This window comes from Dufourea novaeangliae, unplaced genomic scaffold (assembly GCF_001272555.1).
Source record: "Dufourea novaeangliae isolate 0120121106 unplaced genomic scaffold, ASM127255v1 scaffold16, whole genome shotgun sequence".
NCBI lineage: Eukaryota > Metazoa > Arthropoda > Insecta > Hymenoptera > Halictidae > Dufourea > Dufourea novaeangliae.
Window position 1 is genome coordinate 3,102,718 of NW_015373891.1, and position 25,241 is coordinate 3,127,958.

The window sequence follows — 25,241 nt, forward strand, 5'->3', positions numbered from 1 at the left end:
AACAGAATTAGCTCGCTTACCTTTGTATCCATCATTTTTTGAAAACATCACCAACGATCCATTTCTTAGATCTTCCGTGAACCACTCGTCTATACATCCATATTATACATCCGCGGTAAGGTGTTCAATTTGTCTCGAACAGGGTGGAAAGCGTTCCAATTCGCCATCAGAAATCCTCAATCTGTCGTCGATACAATCAACTTATTCTCGAAAACCCTTAATCTTCTGTTACTTTGAAAGGTGTTAAATCCTCGACGCCTACTTCGAGTCTCCTAAAATCTTCAATTTGTTCTCTTCCCTTAACAAGACCTCAACTCTCTCATCCCTTTAGGACCGCAGACGCCACGCCCTCTTCTCGCGAGGGGAGCACTTCACTTCCTGTGATCCTTGACGTATCTCTCGGAAGATATTCCAGCTCACCTCTTGAGATTCAAACCACGCGGTTACCTCTCAAAAATCTGCTCAACTCGCATCCCGTGGATCACACGTCGTTCTCTCATCTCGTCGCACAACATCTGACCTTCCAAAATCCTTCACGAACGTGGTCTTCTAGGCGAAAATATTCAACTATTCCTTCTTGACATTCGAATCACGTACTTTTTTTCACTTCGATGGTGTTCAGATCCGTAAAATCTTCGATACATATTATGTCGCCTTTAATGAAACAATATTCAACTCCCATCCTCTTATTCAGAACATTTACCTCCATTCACAATAAACATTTAATTATTCCATTGAAGAGTGTTACACCGACGAAATTCTTGAAACAATTAGCCGCGAGGCGGACTCGCTCAAAGAAGCTCTCAAAAGAATCAGAAAGCGTTAGAGTGTCATAGCGGCCGTGTTACGGCGAAGCGGTTTTCAGGCGTAGATCGATAGAAGTGGATCCTTGCGGACCCGATATTCACATCTGGCGGCGATAGAGATCGATTGTTACAACCCATTCGTCCGTTCTTCAAAAATTCGATCGGACCGCGGTCTGATCTTCTCCTCGCTGATCTGCCCCATCCTCGAAGAAAAGCTCTGTTTTCCTCGTCGATTCTATTCCCCCTCCGCAAACGGCTCAAACGGTACTCAGCGAACAGGAATTCACGGGGAATCCCCCTCGGTGAGCTTTCACACCATTTTCTACGAAGCCATCTTCCAACGCCGCCTCGACGGTTTAACCGAGGGGGTTCTTTATCAGAACACCTCGATCGGAGATTGATCGGAACAACTCGATGTCAAACGATCGTCACGATTATCCTTCCTTGGTTTCACCGAGGGAATCATTCCGTTTCATTTTTTTTTTCCTTCGGGAACCGTCGACGAACGGTCTTTCTTCTCGATTCCTCCGAAAGTTTAATTCTCTTCGTCACCGAGGAAACATGAAATAGAGTTTAAAGTTGTCATGTTTGATTTTTTTCTTTACTATAACATCCATAGAGTCACGACAAGGTAGTTAATTTTTTTTTTCTATTTTTTTCTGTTTTGCGTTCGAGAACATCTTCGTATAGTGTATCGATGGTCCCGTGGTTAAGTGACAAACTGACGATTCCCGTCGTACAACGACAGATCGAATGTTGCTTTGTGCTTTAATAATTTCTCGTCCGATCCGTCGTCGTCCCACTCAGCCACGATTTGCGATGCTACTTTACCGCCCCGACCCGTACGCTTGATATTACTCATCCTCGTGACACACTTGACTTCGTCGTCGGAGACGTGCACGAAATTCTCAAAGTTTCTGGTATCCTCGTTCTGTTCCACGACAGTCTTCAAAATGTGCTCCTGAAAGAAACTGTTCGTCGTCCATGTGGTGTCTGTGGCCACTTTTTTTAGTCGTATGGATCTTCCAGGTTATCTGTATCTGAAAAGAAAAACAATGCATCGTGACGAACAGATTAGATTGTCGAATGGTGGTTTTACGAGCATTCCAAAAACGGATTTAAACTCGCGGACTTTGAAACCGCCCTTACAGTTCAGCATCGAAACTAGTCACAACCAACGATAAACGTCTCGCCAAGGAACGGCGTTTTCCCCACGGGCCGAGATAAAAGCTTGCTCTTTCGCAGGGGGGAGCTTTAGCTCGCGGCACGAACGCGCCAGGAGAACCTGGTCGACGCTGGATGCTTGGCCGGCTGGCTTGCATGTCGTGTGATTCTTTCGATTGGTCTCGGGCCGATCACGCGAGCCGGTTAACGCGAAGATAGGACGAAACCGAGAGGATCGCAAAAACCGGACGGTTTCCTCCGGAGTGGCACGCGAGACCCCCGTGGGAGGGGACAAGGGCGGGAGGAGAGGAGGAGGAGGAGTGTGGGGGCGGGGCGGGGCAGGAGGAGTACGGAAGGGGGTGGAGCCGCCGCCTCCTCGATATTTACGAGCCCTCCGCGGCGGCACGCGACCAAATTCGTTGACCTACTATTTTGCACGTACACCCGGTGAACGTGTGGAACGGGTGTGTGTAAGTACGTGCACGTACCGCTGATTGCTCTCGGAACGCGGCGGCGCTTTGACGCCGTATGCGGAACACTCGGGGCGATGCGCGGTGACCCAGTACACACCGGCCACGGTTTCGACGCGTGTCGCTCTCACTCCGCAAGGCGGCCGTTCTGGGGGTGACAGACGTATCCGTACGTCAGACTCGGGTGGGCGAAAGAAGTTCGTTGACGTCGCGATTATAGGTCGGCCAGTGTGGATGGTTCGAGAGCACTTGGCGAATGAGGGACTTCGATGAAAGCTGAAGGATTTACGTATACGTCGGATGGGAACGGTGGATGACATTTATTGAACCGATTTGAATGCTCGCACAGAGTTGTAACCCCGTATCCGCTGATTAAGTATCCGTGGTTTATTGCTGCGCGCAAAGAAACTACTGTACAAGATACTATACAGTACATGTATAGGCGGTGGAATCTATAGGGTATAGCTGTAGTAAAAATAAGTCGAAAAATGGAATAGAATTTTTCTGTTTGAGGCTTCTTTTTCGAGATAATCGAATTTAAAAGTGTATTGGATACGCGGACAGTAGAATAAGACTTGGCTACCGCGTCTGTTCATCGCAGGCCGTTTGTACTTATAGCCAGCACGTGATTTAATTCAAGGTTCAAATTTCTATTTTTCGAAAACGATGTCTTAAATGAAGAAATGTTATTCTTTTCTTTTCTTCGATTTATTTTTGTATGTAGAACCACCACCTGGCCAGTTGTAACACAATTTTGGGGATTTCCTGAATAGTGTTCAGTACTATCCGCGGTTTCAAGTAACCGCGACAGGTCTTGGAACGTATTACCCGCGGATATAAGGGCACTACTCTACTGTGGATTGGAGTTTGGATGGATTTAACGAGATAGGGGATGTGTGGGATGGCTGGAGAAAGGGTTACAAACGGATTAAGAAAATATCGTTGGTACAATGGTGAAGTTACGAAACTGCAAGAACATTATTTCTCAGGGGAGAAGAAAACTATTTCGTCAAAATAAAGTTCACTTTACTTGAACATTCCAATTATGGAATCTTCCTCACAATAAGTCCAACATTTTCGGATCAGTATATCAGTCACCTGCTTATTACAACCTTCGTTTTACCTTTTTAAAACAGTGTATGTCATTTTCTTTGTCCGACGATAAAGAGCGTCCCTTATTCCTCTCAAAATATTGATCACCGCAGACGCGTCTGTATTTAATACCTAAACGAAAGGATTCATTTCGCGTGTCGTTTAAACGGACAGTTTGTTTGTCAGTCTCTCTCACGAATGAAAAAAGTAAGCGTGTTCATCCCGGCGGACTTTTTCCTTTCTGTTGATGACATTCGAACTGAAACACCAGAATTAACCTGTCGAGTGCACGTTGCACACGCACGGATTCGCGGAGGCGAATGTGGGACGCCGCGGTTTATCGCGTCGTTAACCACGAATCGTATCGGGGCCGAATTCCGCAGTTTCGTGATTCAACGATCCCTGTCGCAGTGTATCGCACCGATGGATCGCGCGAACACGTCGACGGGGTAGGGTGGGGATCGACGCGATTTCAACTCGATTCTTGTCCAGCCGACAGTGATTTACTATGCAGAAATCGTAAGCGAATCAAATTAGCTGGACCATCTGCAGTCACACGAATTGCCATTATTGGCTAATAAGGGATGTTCGTGTAGCGGTACACGCAGATTTTTCTACTCTTTCTATCCGAAGCGTCCCCTTTACCGATTCAAGTAAAGAGGAAACAAATTTTTACAAAATCATCATTTTGAACATTTCTTCCTACCGATATGTCGACAACTAAAAACAACATCGAATTCAAGGGAATAAGTAAAAGGAACGCCTCGGATAGAAAGGGTGGTTTCTCCCTTAAAATCTAAAGGTAGCACCAACCAAGTAAGGCAAAATTCTTAGGTTGATCGCATAAAAAATGAGCAGTTACTGAAAATTTCTGTGTAAATGTCCCTTGTAAATCGATCATATCCATAAATCGATCGCATGACGAAGAACACGAGGGAAGCACATCGAGATACAGTGAGATAGAGCGATAATGTGAGCTGTTCAGTTACTCGGCAACTTGCGATCTCGGCACAATACACTGTCGAAACTGATTCGGATCCGATTAATAACCTCTTACCTTTCCGGTAACGGCCAGCCGAGAATTCTAAATGAGGTCAGCACTAACATCACGAACACCGTGATCGCGAAAGTCATGTGGATTACGCCGAGATGTACCATGGAGAAGATGTACAGTGTCTTGTCGCAGAACATATCTGGATTGTAGATCTGGGCCTCGTGTAGCGGCCACATAATATGGAGAATCCAGTAATTCCCTGGAACAAAGAATCGAAGGTGGGACGTTTAACACAGAAGGAATTAAATGTTTAATTTGATAGTGGATCGTTCCTCAATCGAAATGGGTGATTGAATTCTAGAGGGTTAACCAAGTATGCGTTTCAATATTTTAAAGGGTTGTAGAAGAGCTCTAACGAAATTAAATTGTTGTCGGGACATTTTGAATGTACAATATTGAACAAATAAATTCAGACACGAACGTTTTTATTTTTCTTCGTTGTCATGGTGATGTCACTAAAGTTCTGCTCTGTGGAGTGTTTAATATTACAGAACATAAAATAAGTTTTATTTAGCTGGACAAAAATATATGGACTTTTCATTTGCAAGCATAGATTGCAATCTGAAATATGAGTTTCATAAGAATCATCGTATTATATCAACATTTTAATCATTTTTTAAACATTGAACTTTGATCAACAGCCAGCCATTAGTGTAGATAGGTATCTACACATTTGCAAACTTCAGGCAGTTCTGTTAATTAATTTTTTTTTTTTTGGTTCAATAGAGATGGTGAATTGAAAAAAGAATGTGTTTTTTAGTCACAGGATATTTCTCCGTTTTCTTTTTCAAGTCCTGCCTGTCACGAAATATAGTTTATCAGTGGTATATGGAAACACGTAATTTAATTGCCGGCAGTTCTACCGAATTAATTCCTGAATAATCACGGTTACGACGCGCTTATAGCATAATTCGGAATAAGGACATCATTCACTATGACCGAAGAAGTAGAAATTAGGTGTTCATTAGCTCGAATCCAACGCGATCGGATCTGCAAATGCGCGTGGCAAGTAGCTTGTAACTACGTAGGCGTGATCACGAACGAGAATTAGGTTGCATCGGAACAACTAACAAATCCACACCGACTCGCGGGCGATGCGATCGATCGTCTTTATACATTCGAATCGAGCATATGTACTAGATATTCCAGTCAAATTTAATACAGACATGGTACACCTTCCTGTAACAGTTCAAAATATTTGAAACTCTCTGTTATTAGAAGAACCTGAAAGTAGATCGGTGATAAGCTTCTAAAACACGTTTTGTTCCATTGGAGCTCACCTACCACCTCTATAAATATTTCAACGTGTAATCAAGTATCTACACTGTGCATATATTTCCTTCATAACGTCAATAACATCGATCAGTGTTAATTATATTCCCGGTATTGTCCATTGCAATAATGACAAAAGGTTCTCGATAATATTTCCCAAAGTGTAGAAACCCTTAGGAACAGCCGTATGTAAGAATGTCACGAATATTAGAATAAATCGTATTTCCATCGATCCGTTGCCATTACGACTCGGTATGTCTCTTCCATAACGAATGGATCCGTCAACCGATCCTCCGGAATTTTATACTGGACGGGTGAATTCGTCTTATACGCCATCTTGGCGTCCACAGGCAAGTGCAAATGCGCGTGGTGCATCAGCCGTTCGAGCACGTAAGTCGGTGCTCGCGATAAAAGCATTAAAATACGAGGACAGCTGAACGAAGCACCCACACCGCGGCTGTGGACGTGTGATCGATCTGTTTCCTGCGGGGAACAAGGACTCGAGCGAGATAGAACCCATCCGGGTACCAGCAGGAGACATAAAGAACCATCGTATTTCTCCCTGGCGTCCCATCGTGTCTCGAATTTCACCCGCTATCCCACCCACTCCCTTTACTTACCCATCGCGAACCAAACAGCCAGGAAGCATGATAAGACGACGGTAATCAGTTTTACGAAGGATATTTGCGGCACCGGCGGCGGTACCGTCAGGATCTCCAGTCTTCTTGACCGTATCTGCGAGTAAGTTACCAGAAACATGAATATGGAGCCTAGGGTCCCTCCTATGATCATGTAGATTGGGATACCATCTTCTTGGGGACAATGTCTGGAGTATTTCCAGCCTGGAACAGAAAGGTTGGGATCGTCGAAATAAGGTTTCGTGGATTTTCTCGTCGTATGCTGTGTAAACGATAGAGCTCCCGTAGCCACTTTTCTTTGATGTTACAGGAATTAGGTGAAGAGGAATTGAAGACGACTCGAGTAACTTAGTTCGTCGAAACAGTACTTGTTACACAAATCTTATTATTTATCGCAGAACTAGTTGTACTTTATCCTGACGTACGAAAACATGGAAGTAAACAAGCATCTCTTTAAGTAGCTATTTGAATAAAAATACAATATTCTAAAAATAATATTAGAGAACAAGAGAATAGCAACTAGTTCATTCCTGGTTTCAAATACAACCGCGGTTCCTCAGATTCCGCCTCAGCAAGGGTTAGTAATACTGAACGAGAAAAGACTACAATAAGAAAGAACACTTATGAACGACCTGTATTAATAAAAATAATGTTAAAAACGCTTTGAAAATTCGCTGTAGCACCTAATAGTATCAATATCCAACTGTATATAATATTATTTAATTGCGAATGTTAGAAAAGAGGAGTCAATATTTTAGTGAATATTTTCGTTTTTATTAATCAACGATTTGTTCTCGTCCCACCATTTCCAACGCAGTTTACTTTTGCTATTCGACTATGAACCGATCCTTTCCTCTAATCGTCAATAAAAATCATCGATTATACTTCAACGCGCCACATTATACCTAAATTCTGCGTACCTTTTCTGTTTTCATCCTTGTTTATCATCGTACCAACAAACGATTACGCGTGGATCGATATCAATAAGTTTTCGCACGGACTCCGTTGAATAATGTAACCGGTAATGACGTTGCCTGACTTCTACTCACTGTGTCACGTCCTATTTCGATACTTAACTAAAGGCGACGCGGCATGCGAACTCCTCCACGACCCGTCCGACCCCCCCTCTTAACCTTATCACGAGTTCGTATCCCCACAGGTAGCGAAAAATTTTCGAAGTCGAAAGAAAGTGTTTAATAGAGTGAGGGGATATATTCTCGGGAAAGACTAATTTCGGATGCGTGAAACGGTGTGTGAAAATTAATATTTTAATTTCTTTTAAACATTATTTTCACACTTTCAGTATTTATTTACTATTGTCTAAATATTCAACTCATATTTTGTAAATATTTCTTTTATGTTCTTTGAATATTTAGTTTACATTCTTTAAATATTTATTTTTTATTTCCTGTATATGTATACAATATTTGGATTCAATATTTATTTCATATTAAAAAGTGTAGCTCAAAAAATATTTTTTCAATATTTGAAAAACATATTTAACTATTATTATTTGTGCTACTAGGGATCCTTTTCCAAGGTCCAACACATTCACTCAAGATTCACATCTCTCGAGTATTAAAATTCGACTTTATATTCCAATATAATAATAATAATAATAATAATAATCTTTATTTTCAGCCTCACGGCTAAGAAGTTGACTTGGTTTACTTTACCTAATTTCTCCATCTCTACCTTAACCTTACACTCCTCTCATACACTCTTCACACTCATTCTCCTTACTGACACTATTTTACTAACCTGTTTCTATTACTTTCTTTCTTTTTCATTCATATTCCAATGTAATACAACCTAATGTCTACAACGGCATGCATACAATTAAAGAAGAAACTCGACGGGTATTCGTCGCAAAATCGGTAGTAAGCAGATCACGTCTCGCGGTGCCATTCGTTTTGTTCCCCCCCTACCCTCGAGCTCAATTGAATTCGAATGAAAATTCCGTCGTTGGGCAAGAACTTCCGTTACGACGATCCGAAGTGTCAAGCTCCATTTACCACCGCGTCCGATCGATTTTATTACAAAGCTCCGCCGCGAACGTTCACCGACGGTAATTTCCTCGTTTCCACGAACCGCAACGGCTCCGTTGTATCGATCCTGGGAATGCTCTACTCGCGGACCGCGGAGGTCTCGAGGAAAGGGGGTGAATGCGCCCCCGCGGTCCCGTCGATTCCACCCGCGAAAATCTATGCCTTCGCGGGACCAGGCCACCAGGGGAGAAAAAAAAAAACTAAGCGAGCTTGCATGTCGTAAATAGCGCAGACGGCCTGTTCGCGTGTCGTGAACCCGTCAATTAGCACGGAAACGATGCCAGCGTTTCGTGTAGTTTTCGCAAGATCGCGACGCCGAGACACACGAGACGCGTTCTCGTAACGCCGCGATCGAAATGATCGAGTTAGGGGGATTATTATTTGGTGTGAAAAGTGACGTAAAAAATAACGCCGAAGAGCCCCTAGGGGTGTACGAATCGTTGATTTGTTTGAAAAACATTTGAGCTACTTGAAAAACTGAAACGGTTCTAATGTCTACTAAGGCACGAAAATAGTTAAGGAACTCTGAATACTCGAGCCCTCGTAAGACTTCGATTTACTTGAAGATGAATTTTCAGCTCGATCGAATTATTCGACTATATTCGTACAGACCTCTGACTTGCGAGTTACTCGTAAATATTCGAATTACTCGAATATTTATCTATTTACTATCGAATACTAATGTAACTGTAAGGGAAAAGAATCATTTGCAGAGATGAAAATAAAGCAAAAACATTCAATTGGAGTCTTACGTTCTTAAACAATAATCTGTAGTTCAAAAGAGCGTAACCTTCTAAAATCTGACGGAACAAAGTCTTGAACTCGAAATAAAGTATAATTAAAATCTAATAAGATCCAATTTGGTCTTGTTAAATTACCTCTACTCGAAATGATTAACGACTTCCTTCTAATAATTGCAGATTCACAGACATTATTTTTGTCTCTCGGACCCGGATCGATGATTAGCTTGGGCTGTGTAATGAAAATTGCAGCGAACCGTCTCAGTTTGGATTATTCATCTATGGGGTCGTGGCTGTCGACGAAGTGACATATAACGTATATACGTCGCAAGAGGGAGGCACGAGGATTGACCCAATTCAGATGGTATCCGCAGTTAATTAAGCGGTAATTAAAAAAGGAAAACTGAGTTTTCATTCATGGTAAAGCACACAATAGGGAACTGTACGTGTGAGAGGGCTTAAAGTATCAGCGCGTATTCGTTCGAAACGATTGTTTCAGACGTGAAGTGTGTATTTTCATTTCAACGCATTCTCAATTCACTGGCATTTGCGAAAAATGTGACTTTGCATTGTGCAACTGAATTTACCAGTTCGGTATGATGTGATTGATATGCAATCACTTACTGTGATCTCGAGTCGACATTAACATCTTAAGTCCTAAATGGGTAGGTAAATATACTATATTATACATATATACTGCACGAACTATACATATATTCAAACTTCATAACTGGATGTTCACGTCACTACCGCCAGTGTGCTTTCTGCAAAAGGTGAGTGTATAGAAAATCTGAGATAGCAAAAAGCTTTACAGTCTTTCACGACCTCGTTTTTATTTGATGGTCAATAAATGATGTGCTTTTATCGTTCATACGTTATTCGAAATTTTTTTAACGTAGATAAAAACTTCATCCACATTTGATCGTCGGATACGATGATCCTTTTTCACATGAACCGTTGACATGGGACGAAAAATGGCCCATCCATGAAAAAAAAAATCGTTAAGCCAAGAGGATCCATCAACGTCAATGGTACATTGATAATAAATAAGCGTACTTGAAAACTGATCTTTTATTACTGAAACCTGACGGCAGTTAATAAAGCATTCGTCAAATCTATCGTTGCACCGTCCGCGAAACACTGTGTTCATCGAATGATAAACTGGCGGAATTGAGGTAAGTAAACAATCCGGTGGAGTTCGAACGGAGAGCGTGACCCATGAGTGAAATTAATGGAACTGAGGTCAAGGGGTCAGACCATCCTCTAGTGTGTTCAGAAAATACCATATTTTTGGGAATTTATTTCTATGCGATAAAAAGCACTTCATTCGATCAAAATTTTTCAAGAAAGACAGAGACCACTAACAACGAACCTTGCACTAGACAGAAGCTATTAATGTGAAAATTTACGGGATTTGAATGCTATTCGTGACATGCTATTTTCTACCTTCAGCAGTACTAACGGTGGAGGTAAAAACGGATGGTAGTTTCGGGAGAATCGACAACTCTTGGCATTACGTTAACTATCGATAACTAGTTCGATATGAAGTATTGATTCGGTGCATTTATGGATTGTACCCGACTACATTCATAAATTTGTTTTCCATTACTTGGAGGTATTCGAAGTTTACTTAATTATTAGTTCAGTTGCACCCGCCGGTTAAAATTGCAAAACATTGTACTGTAAGATTATTATCATTTATAAACATTATGAGCCTTCTACTGTTCTAATCTTTTTATCCTTCCATTTGTTTGGTTAAAATTTCGTTAAGATTCGTTAAAATCACGTATTCTATTTACGAGATATATTGGTCAGTTCATTAGAAGTGTTACTTTCTTTTTAATCTTAAAGAATTCAAAACGAGACAGAAAAGAAATGCTCAAACGAAGTTTGTGATTGTAAGTATCATACTCACCAAAAATGAGCATTAGAACTGGTATCGTGGACAGAAGCATCAAATATACAGTAACCACCCGAGTCTTGCTCACTACTTTCAACCCTCGAAAAACGAAGTCGCAAGTGCTGTTTGCTTCCAGATTCGCGTCCTTCAGTTGAAAGACGACTGAGCCATATGTTACGCCGGTCAGATTTCCATTATCCATCTTATCTTCCGGTTCCTTGACGCTGCTATGGAACAGTCGGCGTGATTCATCGCCTGAGAACTGAAAATTAACGTAGATTCGTATTATTACGTGACTGTGATTAATCGCTCGTAAATATTTTATATAAGCCGTTTCGTTAATTACATATTAAAGTGTTGAAATCCGACTGTCTCAAAATGAATTCTCAGTAATTTATTAGCAATGGGGATAATATCTTGATAGATTCACCCTCATGCACATTTAATCGATGAAAAATAGCAAACTACTTTTCACCTTCTATCCGTTGTTCGAAAATCTTTATTCAGATATTAAATGTCCTTTTTCTCTATGTATCTACATAAAAAAATTCGTATAGTCATTTGCAATCCTGGTTCCACATCACGAACGTAATATACCTCGATAATTGCTCGCGCATTCACAGTCGTGAAGCGCTGCATCGATTCGAAAATTTTTTACGAACCGGCAATTTCTTCGGCTCTCACGGGGGTCCTTCTCATATATTCCGCGTATTTCGCGCGTATTGCGGAGGCACATGGTAGTTCGTTCTATCCTCCGTAAATTTCGCGTGAAAAGTGGGGGATGGAAGGGTCGTTCGGGTATATGGAATACTGGACAGGATGAAGGATACCCGCGCGTGTCCCGCTGCGAAATTGCCGTACGCATCGTTACTCATTCGCGAGTTGGTACCAGCGACAGCACGCAGTTTTCGCGTGTGGAAATTCAATAACCGAGCCAAAGACCCACCGAAGAGTTTTAGGTCCCCAGAAATTGCTTTCCCGCAAAAAACTTACAAGATATAAATATGTAAAATCCCAGTAAGATCCCAGTAAGATCCCAGCTGCCCTTTCATGGTAAATCAATGAGCGCGAACTGTGTACACCGTTTTCTTTCAGTGAAAGAAAATACCGAGGCGAAGGGTCGGGGTGAGTCGTTTGTTTATAGCCTGATATTCGGGAGTTAATCTTTGAGAAAAGCAATTCGTAGATTGCTCGGACAGCCTGCACTTTGGCTAACTGGATACTCCTGAGGAGGGTACAAGGGATTTCGTTTTTACCCAGAAAGGTGAGCGTGAGTTCGTTCTTGCGATACGAGAATATTTCTGAAGAGGACCCTCAATGACTAGGGAAAGCTACTAAATTTTTCGAGGTCCTTCTATAGATCGTAGTAGGACGCGTAGTACAATCAGGCATGATGTGATCCTACACGTGAAGGTAAGTCGAAAAAAAGGCTAAAAATTTTTCGTTTAAGACCTCGTTTTCGAGAAAATCGAAATCTATCGAGAACGTGTGCAGTCTTAGTCTCTGGACCTTAATCCATTGGACTTTTATTTGTAGGGTCATATCAAAGAAATGGTTTACACAAAAAGCAGTGTACATGTTTTGCAGCTTAAAGAAAAAGAATACAAGCATTCGATTAATTATACCTCGGTTGTCACACTGGGTTGACATGACTAAAAATTTGACTTTGAAGTAAAATATATTTGAGGCATCATTGAAAATGATACTATTGGAGCCATGTAGTAGTAGTTTCAGGGATCCTAAAATATCTATTATTCGGAATGTCAATAAGGACGTCACTTTCAACAGTTCATTCAGTAATGTACACGTAAAAAATAAAACTGTTAATAAATGTTTCATCAGTACGTATTTTGACATTGTCACTGCTTATTAGTAGACATCTGGAAATAGTCAAGTGCACGTGTGTTCGATAGATTTTCAAATTCGATTTTCTCGAAAAAGAAGTATCCGACGAAAAAATTTGATTCTTCGTTTTTCGACTTATTTTTATCTGTAACATCACCCCCCGCTCGGTTGTACCACGCGTCCTGCAATACTCTGTATAGAGTGATTGAAAGTAAGAGTAGAAACCTGATAGATCATTCAAGAAATTATTCTAAGTGCAAAACATTATGTGAACATAGATCGTATTATCAATACTTCAGTAATTAGGGCTGTCTATCATTCGTATGAATAGTGTGTTGTATCGTGTATGGAAGATCAACGAATACATTTTAAAAATTTATTACAAGATTCAACGGTAAATGCATTACATTTCGTATCTTTATGTGTTATTTTAAATCCCTGGGGTCACTTCGTGTCAAGCATGCTGATTTTACTATGATAAGAGTGACATTTAAAAATATTCTTGCGTGAGTTATGACATGCAAATAATTTGATGTTCTTTATAGTCGTTTTAAATCATTCTGCGCGGTTGTCTCGCGGTTAATTTCTCACGACTCAGCGTTCGTGTTCAAACGATTTTCAATGACTAATAAGAATAAAAATTTTGAATGATTCAAAGGTTCACTGATCAGTCCATTACGATAAATGCGAAAAATCAATCTAGGAGACGTAATAAACAGTTTGTTTTCTATTTCGTGAATATTTCAGGACTCGTTGTAGTCCTGAATGTAACAAAAGGCTTCATACCTGTGAAACAGAGCTGCTTGCACGCCTGGAATCCACGAAAGCATTCGGGCCATATCCCAGATTCATCTGGACTGTGCTTCCGCCCGATCTCACATTTCTTGAGTTTATTTCCTTCTCCCGGTATGGGGATGAATTTCGGCTGTTCGTAATACCTGTGCGCATACAAATGAGAAATTTGCGTTAAATTTGTACAATTAACAAGAATCATCGTCGAATGGTAATATTAAAAATCACAGAAACAAAAATTCAGTGTTTAAAATCGATGGAAACAGTTTTCCTACAGAGTCGAGCAGAATGAATGGTATCATCGCATAATAGGTGATTTAAAAAGGGAAAACAAGTGAGAAACGTGGAATATAATTCTCTGACGTAAAGCTTATTTTTCGAAAAATTTGATTTTTCGTGCGCGTTCATTTGAAAAGAATTTTATTCTCACGATCGACACTTAACGATTGTTTCTGCCTATTTGGATATTTATAAACTTTAATAAAATACGAGTGGCGTGCTATTTTTAATCTTCCACAAATTCATAATTATGAGATGGTTAAATTGGTGGGAAAGATGTAATAACGTAAATACCGCTCTCTGTATTCTTAGTAAGTAGAGAAAGCCCGTAATAGTCAGACAAGCCAGGAAGCCATACTAGGAAACGTGTAGCTCGACGAGAGTTGAAACTTGATATTCGCAAAAATTAAACTTTCCAGGGAAAAAATTTCATTTTACATTTTTTATTTGTTTATGCACGTAGAATCATCTTCTATCCTCTTCTACCACCTGTTCGGAACAATTTTGCGCAGAAAACTTTTAACATTCCCTTCCAGAATTTAGGTACTTACATGGTAATACACTTTTTATGGTAACCGTATTATCTTTGGCAAAAAGTATTCGTTAGTAATTATTAAAAAACATTAAAACTGAAGCAAGTATATCTATTTATTTGCATGAATGATAAAAAGACAACGATTAGTGGAACTGTTGGATCACCTAAAAGTGTCGAACAAAGTGTCTTATTTTTATATTCAAAAAATGAAGATTATCATAATACTATTTATACAGATTTCAACAATTTTTACCCTTTAGAAAACACACAGAAAAGTAAATAGATGGGAATGCGTATTATTTTGTTAATACTTCCATCAAAATATAAATTACTTTCATTAAATATTTTTCGTCAGGATATCTCATTTTTGTGCAATCTGAACTAGTAACGAACATTTTTTTTCCAGTTAACATAATGATATTTCGAAGGAATAAACAATGTTCTTTAAGCGACTATCAACATTCCTCTCATAGTATAACTGCTTATTTCGTTTCTTATTCACTTTACAGTTAGTTACCTGAGTTGCTAATAATTCACGATTAATCCTCAAAGTATTGTTCACAACAGAACAAAGTGAACGAACTACGATGCGAACTTATAAAGCACTGCATTCCTTCTATACACGTGCTTTCGAGTTGTGACGACATCCAAACGGAACATTTCTTCCAATTATGTCGAGGAATTTATTCTCTAGAATGGACAATATAATGAAGACCCATCGAGAATTTCTCTGTGAACGAGTTGCTTTTATCCGGATCGGTATGAGAAAGGTGGATACTCGTCACGCGAGAAAATCCGGTTATTAATTTTTCCTGTGAGCTCGTATTCCGTCGCCGTGTTACTGCCGCGCGTACAAATATGCGTTTTCCATTTACGAGTCTCCGGGGCGCAGTCTGTCGGAAAGGAGTCGATTACCCCGGAAACGGAATGGGGGCAAGGAGCGCGTAATCTGTGACGCATCGATAATTTATTGACTTCGATCGGCACCTTCGGGTATACGGGGTGTTAAGGGGTCATGCCACTGTGAAGCCCTGCAAGATTATAATTTTTGAGGAATTTTTGTTCTGTCAACGAAATGATCAACATAAATGAAGTGTTGTCTATTTATTAATACACTTATTGAGAGTATAAACAAATTTTTTTAAACTTGTAACAGTTTTTTTTCTATATGTATTGAACTGAATGAGCGTCTTGAAGAAATCATGTGTGCTAGCGTAGGTGATCGTAGGTGAACCCGGGAGAACGAAATATCAGAATCCAAAAATTTTAACTGCCTTTTTATTGGTATGAGTGTCGTTATTGTCGAAACAAAAATTATTTTGACCATTAAAAAATAAACAAAATGGCGGAGGTTTAAAGGTCAAATTTTGAAATTCGTTAAATTTTTTAGTGATATTGCATTGTAAAAAGCATGAAATTGTTGATCAAAAAAGGTGTCCGTGATCCTTACGATAGTCACTGATGTGCTGACTAACATGTACAAATTTCAGACTGATTGGTCAGATAGTTTTTTTACGGTTTTGAGCACATTGTTCGCCTTGAACGTGTATTCTTTCAATTTATCGGGTTGTTCTATAAATAGCCGGTGAGAGATGAGAATAAAAAATTGTGTCCATTTTAGAATTTGTTTTATGTTCTATCCCTCTTTAAAACATTGATCCTGAAAGGTTCAGTTGGCCAGTAACACGACGGACTCTGACATCTGTGCTTCGAGCCCCAAGATTTTCCTTCTCCGCGATGTACAAGATATTTCGGGTCTACTTTTCAATATTTAAAAAAAAAAACTGAAAAAAGTAAAAACAATGACAGTATGTCCGATTTTCTTCCATTTCGCAGTAATGAAGTCTTAAAGTTAGAGTACACTGTCGGAACAGAGTTCAGATTACATATATCAGTGAGATCGATACAATCATACAGGTCGTTGCTCTGGATATTTCATTGTTCCATTTAAGTTTCCCTGTCATCTTTTAAAATATTTAAACCTATACAGAGTTAGTTGTGTAAAAGAGAGCACCTAAATATCTTTGTTTGGATTAAAGATAGAAGAATACGTCCACGACAAAAGTTGTATTGTTCAAGGGGGTAAACAGGATAAACAAAATTTTTATTTGATATTATTTGCATCATAGTTGTAGCTTCATAGTGTGTTAGTATGCTGGCTGCTTATTGTTATGTTATCATATATGGTTCATCATAAAAAATACCATTAAAAATACATACTAAACCGTATGCGACGATAGAACAGAAAAATTTTGTAAACCATGGTTATCGGTGCAGTTCGTGCACAGATAGTGGCTTGCTTTCAAGTGACACACACAAAATGGTCAAACAGGTAAAAATGATGCACTAAATCATCGATGAGTGTTCGAAAGCTAATCAGCACAGAGTCTTCAGACGCCATCCCCACCGCTGGGCGCTTGACTGCTTTCACGGGGGACCCCCGCAGTGGTGGGAATTTGCCCAAGTGGAGGAGCCTTCGAACAGTCATTGATAATTTACTGTACTTTCATTCGAATACATTGAAAATATAACCATACGTTTTTCCCAAGTTTCAAAGCACATGAAACAGGGTAAAAGGAAGGTTATTCTTAAACAAGACACATTCACGAAAATCTAATATCCTAGCTACCGAGCGACGGGTTATCAACTTCAGTTCCCATCGGTTGCGCCGTAGGCGACGCTGTCGCGCGTTTATATCTAGAATTCGTCGGCGGAACGAGGCAACATTCACGGCCCCCTTGAGAAATCGCGTCAAGCCTTCCTCTGGTAATGAGCATCAGATTGCCATTAGGCTCTCGATACGACGAGATGCAATTAAATCGCGAGAATCTCGCGCAGGTACGTCGTGCACCGTTCGAACGGGGGTATGGGGGAGAACCGTCGGAATTGACACAATTAATTATCTCGTCGAAACACGGCCCCCGTATCGCCGCCGTGCCGGCTGATCGAAATATGAGTTAACGCGTGCGAACGGTTTTAATTTCCACGCAGCTGTTCGCGATGTGGACGGGACGCGACACGGTTACATGTATTAGGACGAGTGTGCGAGAGCTTTGATGAGTTTTCCTCTATAAGAGCGAACCAATAATAATGTTAATTATAATTTAATGAAATACATGATAATTCTTTTATAACATAGGCATGTATATTGAATAGAAATTTTGTATTTTAATAAACAAATTTCTGGAATATTATTGTTAATGAACTTATACAGGGTGTCTTTAGTTGGATAGTACAATTGGGCTGGAGGTTATTTTATGTGCAAGAACAAGTCGAAAATAGGAAATAAAATGTTTTCCTATGATGCTTTATTTCGGAGATAAAAGAATTTGAAAGTCTACTGGATACGCGCGCCATTGAATAAGACTTTGATAGCGCGTCTGTTCATCACATTCCGTTTCTACTTATTGTCGTCACGAGTACACGCGTACTCCATAAAATTTATCTAGTGACACGAATGCGTTTATTACCCAAACAAATAAATCGTGGTAGTAGAAAATAATAATGACCTCCTATTTTCCAAAACATCTCGGTCATCCGAATCGTCCCCTTCACCAACAGGCTCAGATAAACAGAGTCCCACTCTGCCAACTTACAAAGTCTCTTTACTACTCGTTCTTATTACCAGGGTTACTTTTTATCACGAAAACAGATTCTTTGTCCACCCATACAAGAAGACACCCATAAATTTCCATACACTGATCCTCGAACCGCTTCAATCGACCAAGACTTAATATCCAAGGAATACCGTGTCTCGAATAAGGGATTCGGTATGCAAGACGTAATCCCCGCGATTCCTACCAGGGACCAATTCTTCTCTTCCTCCAGTCGTGTCTAATTCCAGATTCGACAGGCGGGTATCCCCGAACGAAACCGTTTCCCGATTGGATTAAACCCTCGGGGCTAGCATGCACCCGAGACGACGTCGCCTAGGTACAAATGGGGATACTACTCACCGTGATCAGCGGAAGCCCGCCTTGGATTGTGCGCCATTAGACTGGTCTTTGTGACTCGTCTCTCCGGCAGTCCTCCCAGGCTGCCCCTCGGGGTCCTGTCGATAACTTCGTTAGCGCCCATCGATCCTCTGTGCGCGTCGTTCACACCTATGCTGCCGCGGGACGTTCTTCCGGGCTCGTACGGCACCATCGAGTTCCGTGGACTTTCATTCAGGTAATCGGAGGCTATCGAACCGCGCGGACTTCTCTGCGGGCTACGATCGATCAGCTCCATGTTCGTGATACTGCCTCGAGGACTGCGCGACGAGTTCGGGACCAACGAGTGTCTGGGACTGCGACATGACACCGGATTGTCGTTGTCGGACATCAACGAGGTTCGCGAGCCGTTCAACGGAACCAAGCTGTTCCGTGGGCTACGATTGTGCACCACGTCCGGTATCAACGAGTTCCTGGGACTCAGCGCAACGTCAGGGACCAATGATTGTCGCCAACCATACGTCTCTCGAGATGGACTAATCTCGGGGACCAAGCTATTCCGAGGACTTCGCACACCGTTCCGCGGGCTCCTGTAGTAATCGTCCGGTAGCAAAGAGTTTCGAGGGCTCCTGCTCATGTTCAGTATGACCTGCGATTCACCGTAATGGTCTCGGTCCGGCAGCATCCTCAGGGTCACTCCCTGGAATGGTTAAGGATGCAGTTTCGCGGACGATCGGAACTCGGTCGGTGAAGTACACCGCGAGAAACTTGCGCATTTGACATGGAGAAGTTTGTGGAAATTTAATTCGAACTTGTACCGCCTGGTGCACTGTATACACACGTAGTGTTGTAGATTGCAACCTTCGGTGAAGTTTTTTTTTTTTGTGGGATTATGAGTCTTATTCAGCGTTCAGGTCGAACTTGTAACGATCGTTCTCGTGGGGTCTGCTCTCGTCGTACTTCGTCAAGTTTCTGTTGAGGTGTGTATGTGAATATGCGTTTTTGATTTTGATATCGTGTTGGACAAACGTATTGGGTGAATATTATACAGGGACTTAGGTTACAGTATCTATTTTTGATCTGCATTGCTTCATACGCATAACGTTTCGAAGCTGAGATTAATTTTTTCAAATGGAATACGCCGTGTACCACAGCAATTATTATTTCTGTTAACCTAGTATCTCTAATAACTAGACTGCGAATGTTCATGTATTTATAACATCTCTTACCTTAGAAAATTTAATAAAATGAAAATATTAATGTAGTTTAATACTATTTCAGTGTTATTGCAAGTGTAGTAAAGTCTCCAGTGCAGAATACAAAATTCCGTCTCATTTTAATTTTTAGGTATTTGTATATTTGAAATTGTGAATTTGCACAAACTTCCGCAGTCAATTAAATCGTCGAAATCCATTCCACAATTATACACTATTTACTTTTTTCTCTTTAATGTCACTTCTCGCTAAAAGAAATGTACGAGAAGGTCAAGCTGGATAGACCGGTGGCCACATCGATCGCAAATAAAACTGTACAAGACAGATTCAATTAGAGAGCGATAAGTGAATGATTAACAAACCTGGTCGAAATCAGTTTCGACATCGAGGGCGATGTCGGGAACGACGCTGTTCCGCGGCGATCGCAGCCGCTCCATAGTTCCTCTAGGACTCGTTTGCGACAAATCGATTGGTCTATCTGTTGCGACGCTCGCACGTCGTCCCCTCGGTCCAGCGACCGGCGTCGTTGTTCTACCGCGCCGCGACGATGCACTTCGATACAACATCACAGGGGCATACTCTCATCCCTGAAAAATAAAACAACCAGTCCCACTTTAGTACACTCTGGTGCGCGTTGAAAATAAACATTGTAGTGTTTCGAGGCGTTTGTAGTACGCACATTTAACCCTCAAGGACAACAGACGGTTTATTCCGTACGCGTCAGCGGTACGAAGTCATATTTCTCTAAATTTTGTTCACTCGAAAGATGTTTTTTTTTTCATCCTAATTATCTGCCATTAAAAATAAAAAATTGTTAAATCTGAAAGATAAAAAAAATGCCTAGTGCTGCCTTTTGAGTATTACGAAGAAAAGGAATTTCGTATTCACGATCAGTAATAACCCTTAACCCTTTCGGTGCAGCAATACTTTTGACGAATGGGTCACGTATGCGCGGAATATTCTACTGTTTATGGCACTACTACTACTCATGAAACGTGTATACACGTCCATAGCACTCGTATGGACCAATTCATGGAACGTGTATATACGCTCATAGCACCGAAAGGGTTAAAGGTTAAGGAACAGGATAATTGCAGCGTTGTAATTTCATAAATCCTTATGTAATGCAAATAGTGTAATTCCTCAAATTTGTATGTAATATATGTACATATATACATATATTATTATTATGAATATTACAAAAATAACCACTATCTCTATTAATGCCGGGATACTCGGCTGTGGTACGATGAAAATATATTTTACATTGAAACAGAGTGGGTTAAAACATCCTCGAAACGATATTTATACAAGACCACCAATAATTTGATAAGTCTTGTAATTCTATCAAAAGGGAGTGTAATATTATCGAGTCATGAAAGTTTCAGATAATTACGGCTTCCTCGTCCCGGTTCGGACGACAGGTTCCAGAAGAAACCATCCGTGATTAACGAGACCTTTCGGTGACGTTCCGGGACGAAAGCTAATCAGAATACTACTTCGTTTCTTCATAGAATATTTTTACTTGACGGGCATGCAAAGTGTCCACGGGCACGAAACGGGACCCTTGGTGAACGCTTAGCCGGGAATACGTAATCAACGGTATAGACTAAATGTCCCGCAAGGCACAGAACACGCCAGATACTAAATCAACTGTCTCCCAGAAAGATGACCTAGATTATGTCATCTTACTGGATGACCCGAAGCTAGAGAAGCCTAGATTGGTTTCCATCGGTTATCCCTTTGCTTCCCTTCTCAACCGTGAAGTCCAGTAGGACCGAGATAGTTTCCTGGTTGTACAACAGTATTTCACCACGATGTTGCTTTGAGACATATCACTTTCTTCTCTTTGATATAAATGACAGTGGATGGTAAACTAAAACTATTTTAAATAAATTTCGGAACTTCATTTTCAATACTATTATTTGAAAATCCAAATATTATCGATTCATTTAAAGTAATACCAAATAGCTTTTTATGAAGTAATAGCAATTTTTCGTTGGTATGGAATAATTATAAGAATTCATCAAAAAACATGGTGACTTTATAGAAATTTATCTATAACGGTCAGTACATACAATAAAGATATATGCAAAACCTTAGTTTACCAGGTTGGATAGTTTCCTTTAATTGAATTCCAAAAAAAATCACATTGAGAACGGGCGTTTACACTGGAATATCCCTTTAAAGCAGTGTGCGACGCAACCCTTCCGGGGTGATCATTCACCGGGACACGGAGGACGCGCGCAAAGGCGAAGTCGTTTCGTCGGGTAATTACATTCCGTCACGGCCATCGGATTTTTAATAACTCGGCGGAGCCGGTATTCAGCTGCATAGAAGATGCACCGTCGGTTATGATTAATGTCCGTACACACGGCTTGAAAGACGAATGGGTCTCGTTTTACGTAAACCGAAGGGAAATTTCGCGCCGCCTGTTGCGTAACCTGCACCTAAATTGTCTCCGTGATGGCAGAGTTATTGCCACGGAGCGACGCGGACTGTAGAACCTCGAGTCGCTTTCAAACGTGTACACGCGATCGACGGACTATTGACAAATCGAAATCAATTGGTCATTCGACGAACTACATTGCTTAGCTATCGAATTAGACTGAAGTAACGAGGACAGGTAATTTACTAAGGGATGCATGTTACGCATTACTCGTACACCTTGTACTGCACACTTGTACAGAGCATTGCAACATTCGTGGCATAACCGAAAGAAGGATGATTCTACGTGAGAAAATAACAACATGTTGAATATTATTTTCTTCGTATGGAGCTTCGTTTTTGAGGAAATCTGTTTTGAAAATCCATCTGGTCATAGGGTTATATCCCGAATTTGGTAAGAGATAGAAAAAATACTATATCATACACTATATCAAAACACTATAGGATCTAGAATTGTACATTCATAGTGTCGATTGTTATTTCACTAAGAATTATATATCTTTCGTATAATTGCATGGCGTCGGTCGCCGATGATCACAACAGTTAATGTATTAATGTCACTAACTTCTACTTTAAATCTTACTTTCTGCATTTATCTATCAATTCGGAACAATTTATAATTTTATAATTTTTTAGAAATATTTATTGTATACGTTTCAGTTGCATTTGTTGTTATTATGTTGCGCAAAAGATAGTAGACCAAAGTTCAGTAGAGTTTAGTGGAATTTTTCAAGGTAAACAAGCGTTCGGTAATTTACAGTCGACAATGTGTACAGCGGCGGCACCAGCGAAGTTGTCGAGCAGTTGTCGAGTCGTTACCCGCGCGTCGACCATAAAATTGAACGACATCTCGAGTGATTCGAATAGCGCTAATTAAACTAACGACTGGAGGAGACGCACGCTCGTAAAACAGTTTCCCGGGGCGTGAAAGCATCCGACGGTTGGCGAAGTGTGGCGGCGTGCACCTTGAGGGAAAGTTTGTCAAGACCTTAAATCAAAAGTTCCACCAAACAAGCTGTTGCCTGAAGGGCGATATATAACGTCACCTTGGGTAAACATTATTCACCAGAGAATTGTGTCAATAAATAAATAACTGGCGAAACGTTAGCGAATGTTGTCAAACTTAATGGCCGAAGAAAGGAGAATATTTTGTATCGACGAAATATGGAATTTGAAGCATTGATTTAAAACTGCACGATTTAAATTAGCTATGTCATCTGAAGAAAAATAAAATAAGCAGCAGAACGGTTGACGACCACGTGTTTAACAATAGAAGTATTATGTTATCAAAGTTAATTCTCTGTGAAAATCTTCAGATGAATGACTTAATTATTCGCCGAGTAATACATATTATAAGCCAATGATAATTACTTCGGCGAAATTTCTATAATTAATGGTAAACACTTTTCTCATTTAAGTTTTCTCATTTGAAACAGCACTCTCGCGCGCCAACCTGGTAAATTGATATTCATCGATGACAGGTACCTTCGGTTCATTATGATACCAGCTATCGCAAAATAAATCAGTACAACGACTGTCGGAGCGGAACATGGAGTCAGAAATAATGGAAATTTAATCTAACGAGGATAATGACTACGGCGACGATCGATACAAGGACACCAGTGGCCCGTTAATCGTTAAACGAAATAAAATCAACCAGTCCGTAAGCGGCGAACTAACAATCATTTCCTACTTCGCCAAAAACCTCTTCGTATACCGCGAATATCTCAAGATCTGGGGAAGAAATTTAATCCCCGGATGATGACACTTCGCTTCTATGAAACGAGGGGTCGGTACTTCCGATCGTCAAACAGCAATTCTAATCAACCGAAGGTGCCGAGCCACCAAGTTCGTCATCAAATTCTCTTCTCCAAATTCAGCCACTACAGGAGGGTGTTAATAAAAATGTGGGACACTAAGGTGGATTCTACGTGCTAACCTAAGACGAAAATTAAAAATGACAAAATTGCGTTCGAGACTTCATTTCCGAGTGATAAAATGTTGAAGATACGTAGTTTTTGAACTCAAAACATAGTTGTTGAGACAATACGTATATCGAAAACTAGATAGGATTATGAGAGTAAAAACGGATAAGCACAAATGATTTATATAACAGAAAATTATAGGGTAAATGTCCCAATTTCTGCCACTTTAAAAATCAAACTAATTTTTACATACTTTAACAATTCATTCAGTACCATAGATGTAGGTTGAATAGTAAAATTACGGATCGTTCTTTAGTATGATTTTACCATCACTTCCTAATTACATATATTTACAGATATATGTATACATATATTTCTTTGTTTTTATGCAAATCAGTATTTTTTGTACACAATTCTTTATACGTTACATTTTTCTTATGTGAAATAAATAAAGTGACAGTATCGGGAACACTGGCAGTAATTGCAAAAAAAAAAACACAAGCACCTTCTGTCCAACCTAATAGACTCCACCCTTTGAAAGTGTCCTACATTTCTATTAAAACCCTGTATACCCAAAACCAACAGCCTACGCGTCTACCACTTTTTTCCATCTTGATACTCGACCAAACTGTTGACCAACCTTCTGGTGGTGCACCCCCCCCCCCCTCACGGTTTCACAAGAGAGATTCGATTAACGAACCGTTGGGAAGGCCCCTTATCGATCTTCATCCTTCTCATCCCGCCCGTCCAAACCCACGGCTTCACGATGGCTTCTGCCGTCATTTTCCCGGGGAATCCATTTGTTTCCATCCGTGGCAAGACTTGACGAGGGCGCGGGACGAGCGCTCAAGAGTACGGAATTCGAGGCAATTTTCGATAATGGAGTGGTCCTCTTAGATCCCGTACTCCGCGTCATGATTCTTCTCAATTCCTATTGCGACCCGGGGGTTACCGTCGAAGACGGATTCCTCTTGTCTGACCATTTTCATCCTGCGCAGGTATACCGTGTCTATCGGTGAAAATGATCGTATTGTATGGGAACACGAACAGTTGGCCGATTGCTAGAACACTTTACCCGTTGCTTAGG

The 25,241-nt window shown here is 40.5% G+C and overlaps 1 protein-coding gene across 1 annotated transcript; it reads right to left on the minus strand.

Annotated features, from left to right (window-relative positions):
• Nucleotides 1-1,570: 1,570 nt before the first annotated feature.
• LOC107187786 lies at nt 1,571-20,347 on the minus strand. The gene is made up of 7 exons (XM_015575963.1): nt 20,144-20,347; nt 18,592-19,267; nt 13,816-13,967; nt 11,200-11,446; nt 6,479-6,700; nt 4,590-4,785; nt 1,571-1,846 (listed from the first exon to the last, which is right to left on the minus strand). Exons 1-7 carry the CDS (start codon nt 20,345-20,347, stop codon nt 1,837-1,839), a joined length of 1,707 nt encoding a protein of 568 aa, XP_015431449.1. The 3' UTR covers nt 1,571-1,836.
• Between the last annotated feature and the right edge of the window lie 4,894 nt (nt 20,348-25,241).

What these genes read in the sequence shown, in the direction of transcription:
- LOC107187786 (XM_015575963.1), bottom strand. Translation starts at nt 20,347, where the DNA reads ATGTTGTATCGAAGTGCATCGTCGCGGCGCGGTAGAACAACGACGCCG. An exon ending in TCGAAACTGATTTCGACCAG is followed by an intron (nt 19,268 to 20,143) that starts GTTTGTTAATCA and finishes TAACCATTCCAG; the next exon opens with GGAGTGACCCTGAGGATGCT. An exon ending in GGCTGTTTGGTTCGCGATGG is followed by an intron (nt 4,786 to 6,478) that starts GTAAGTAAAGGG and finishes TCTTTGTTCCAG; the next exon opens with GGAATTACTGGATTCTCCAT.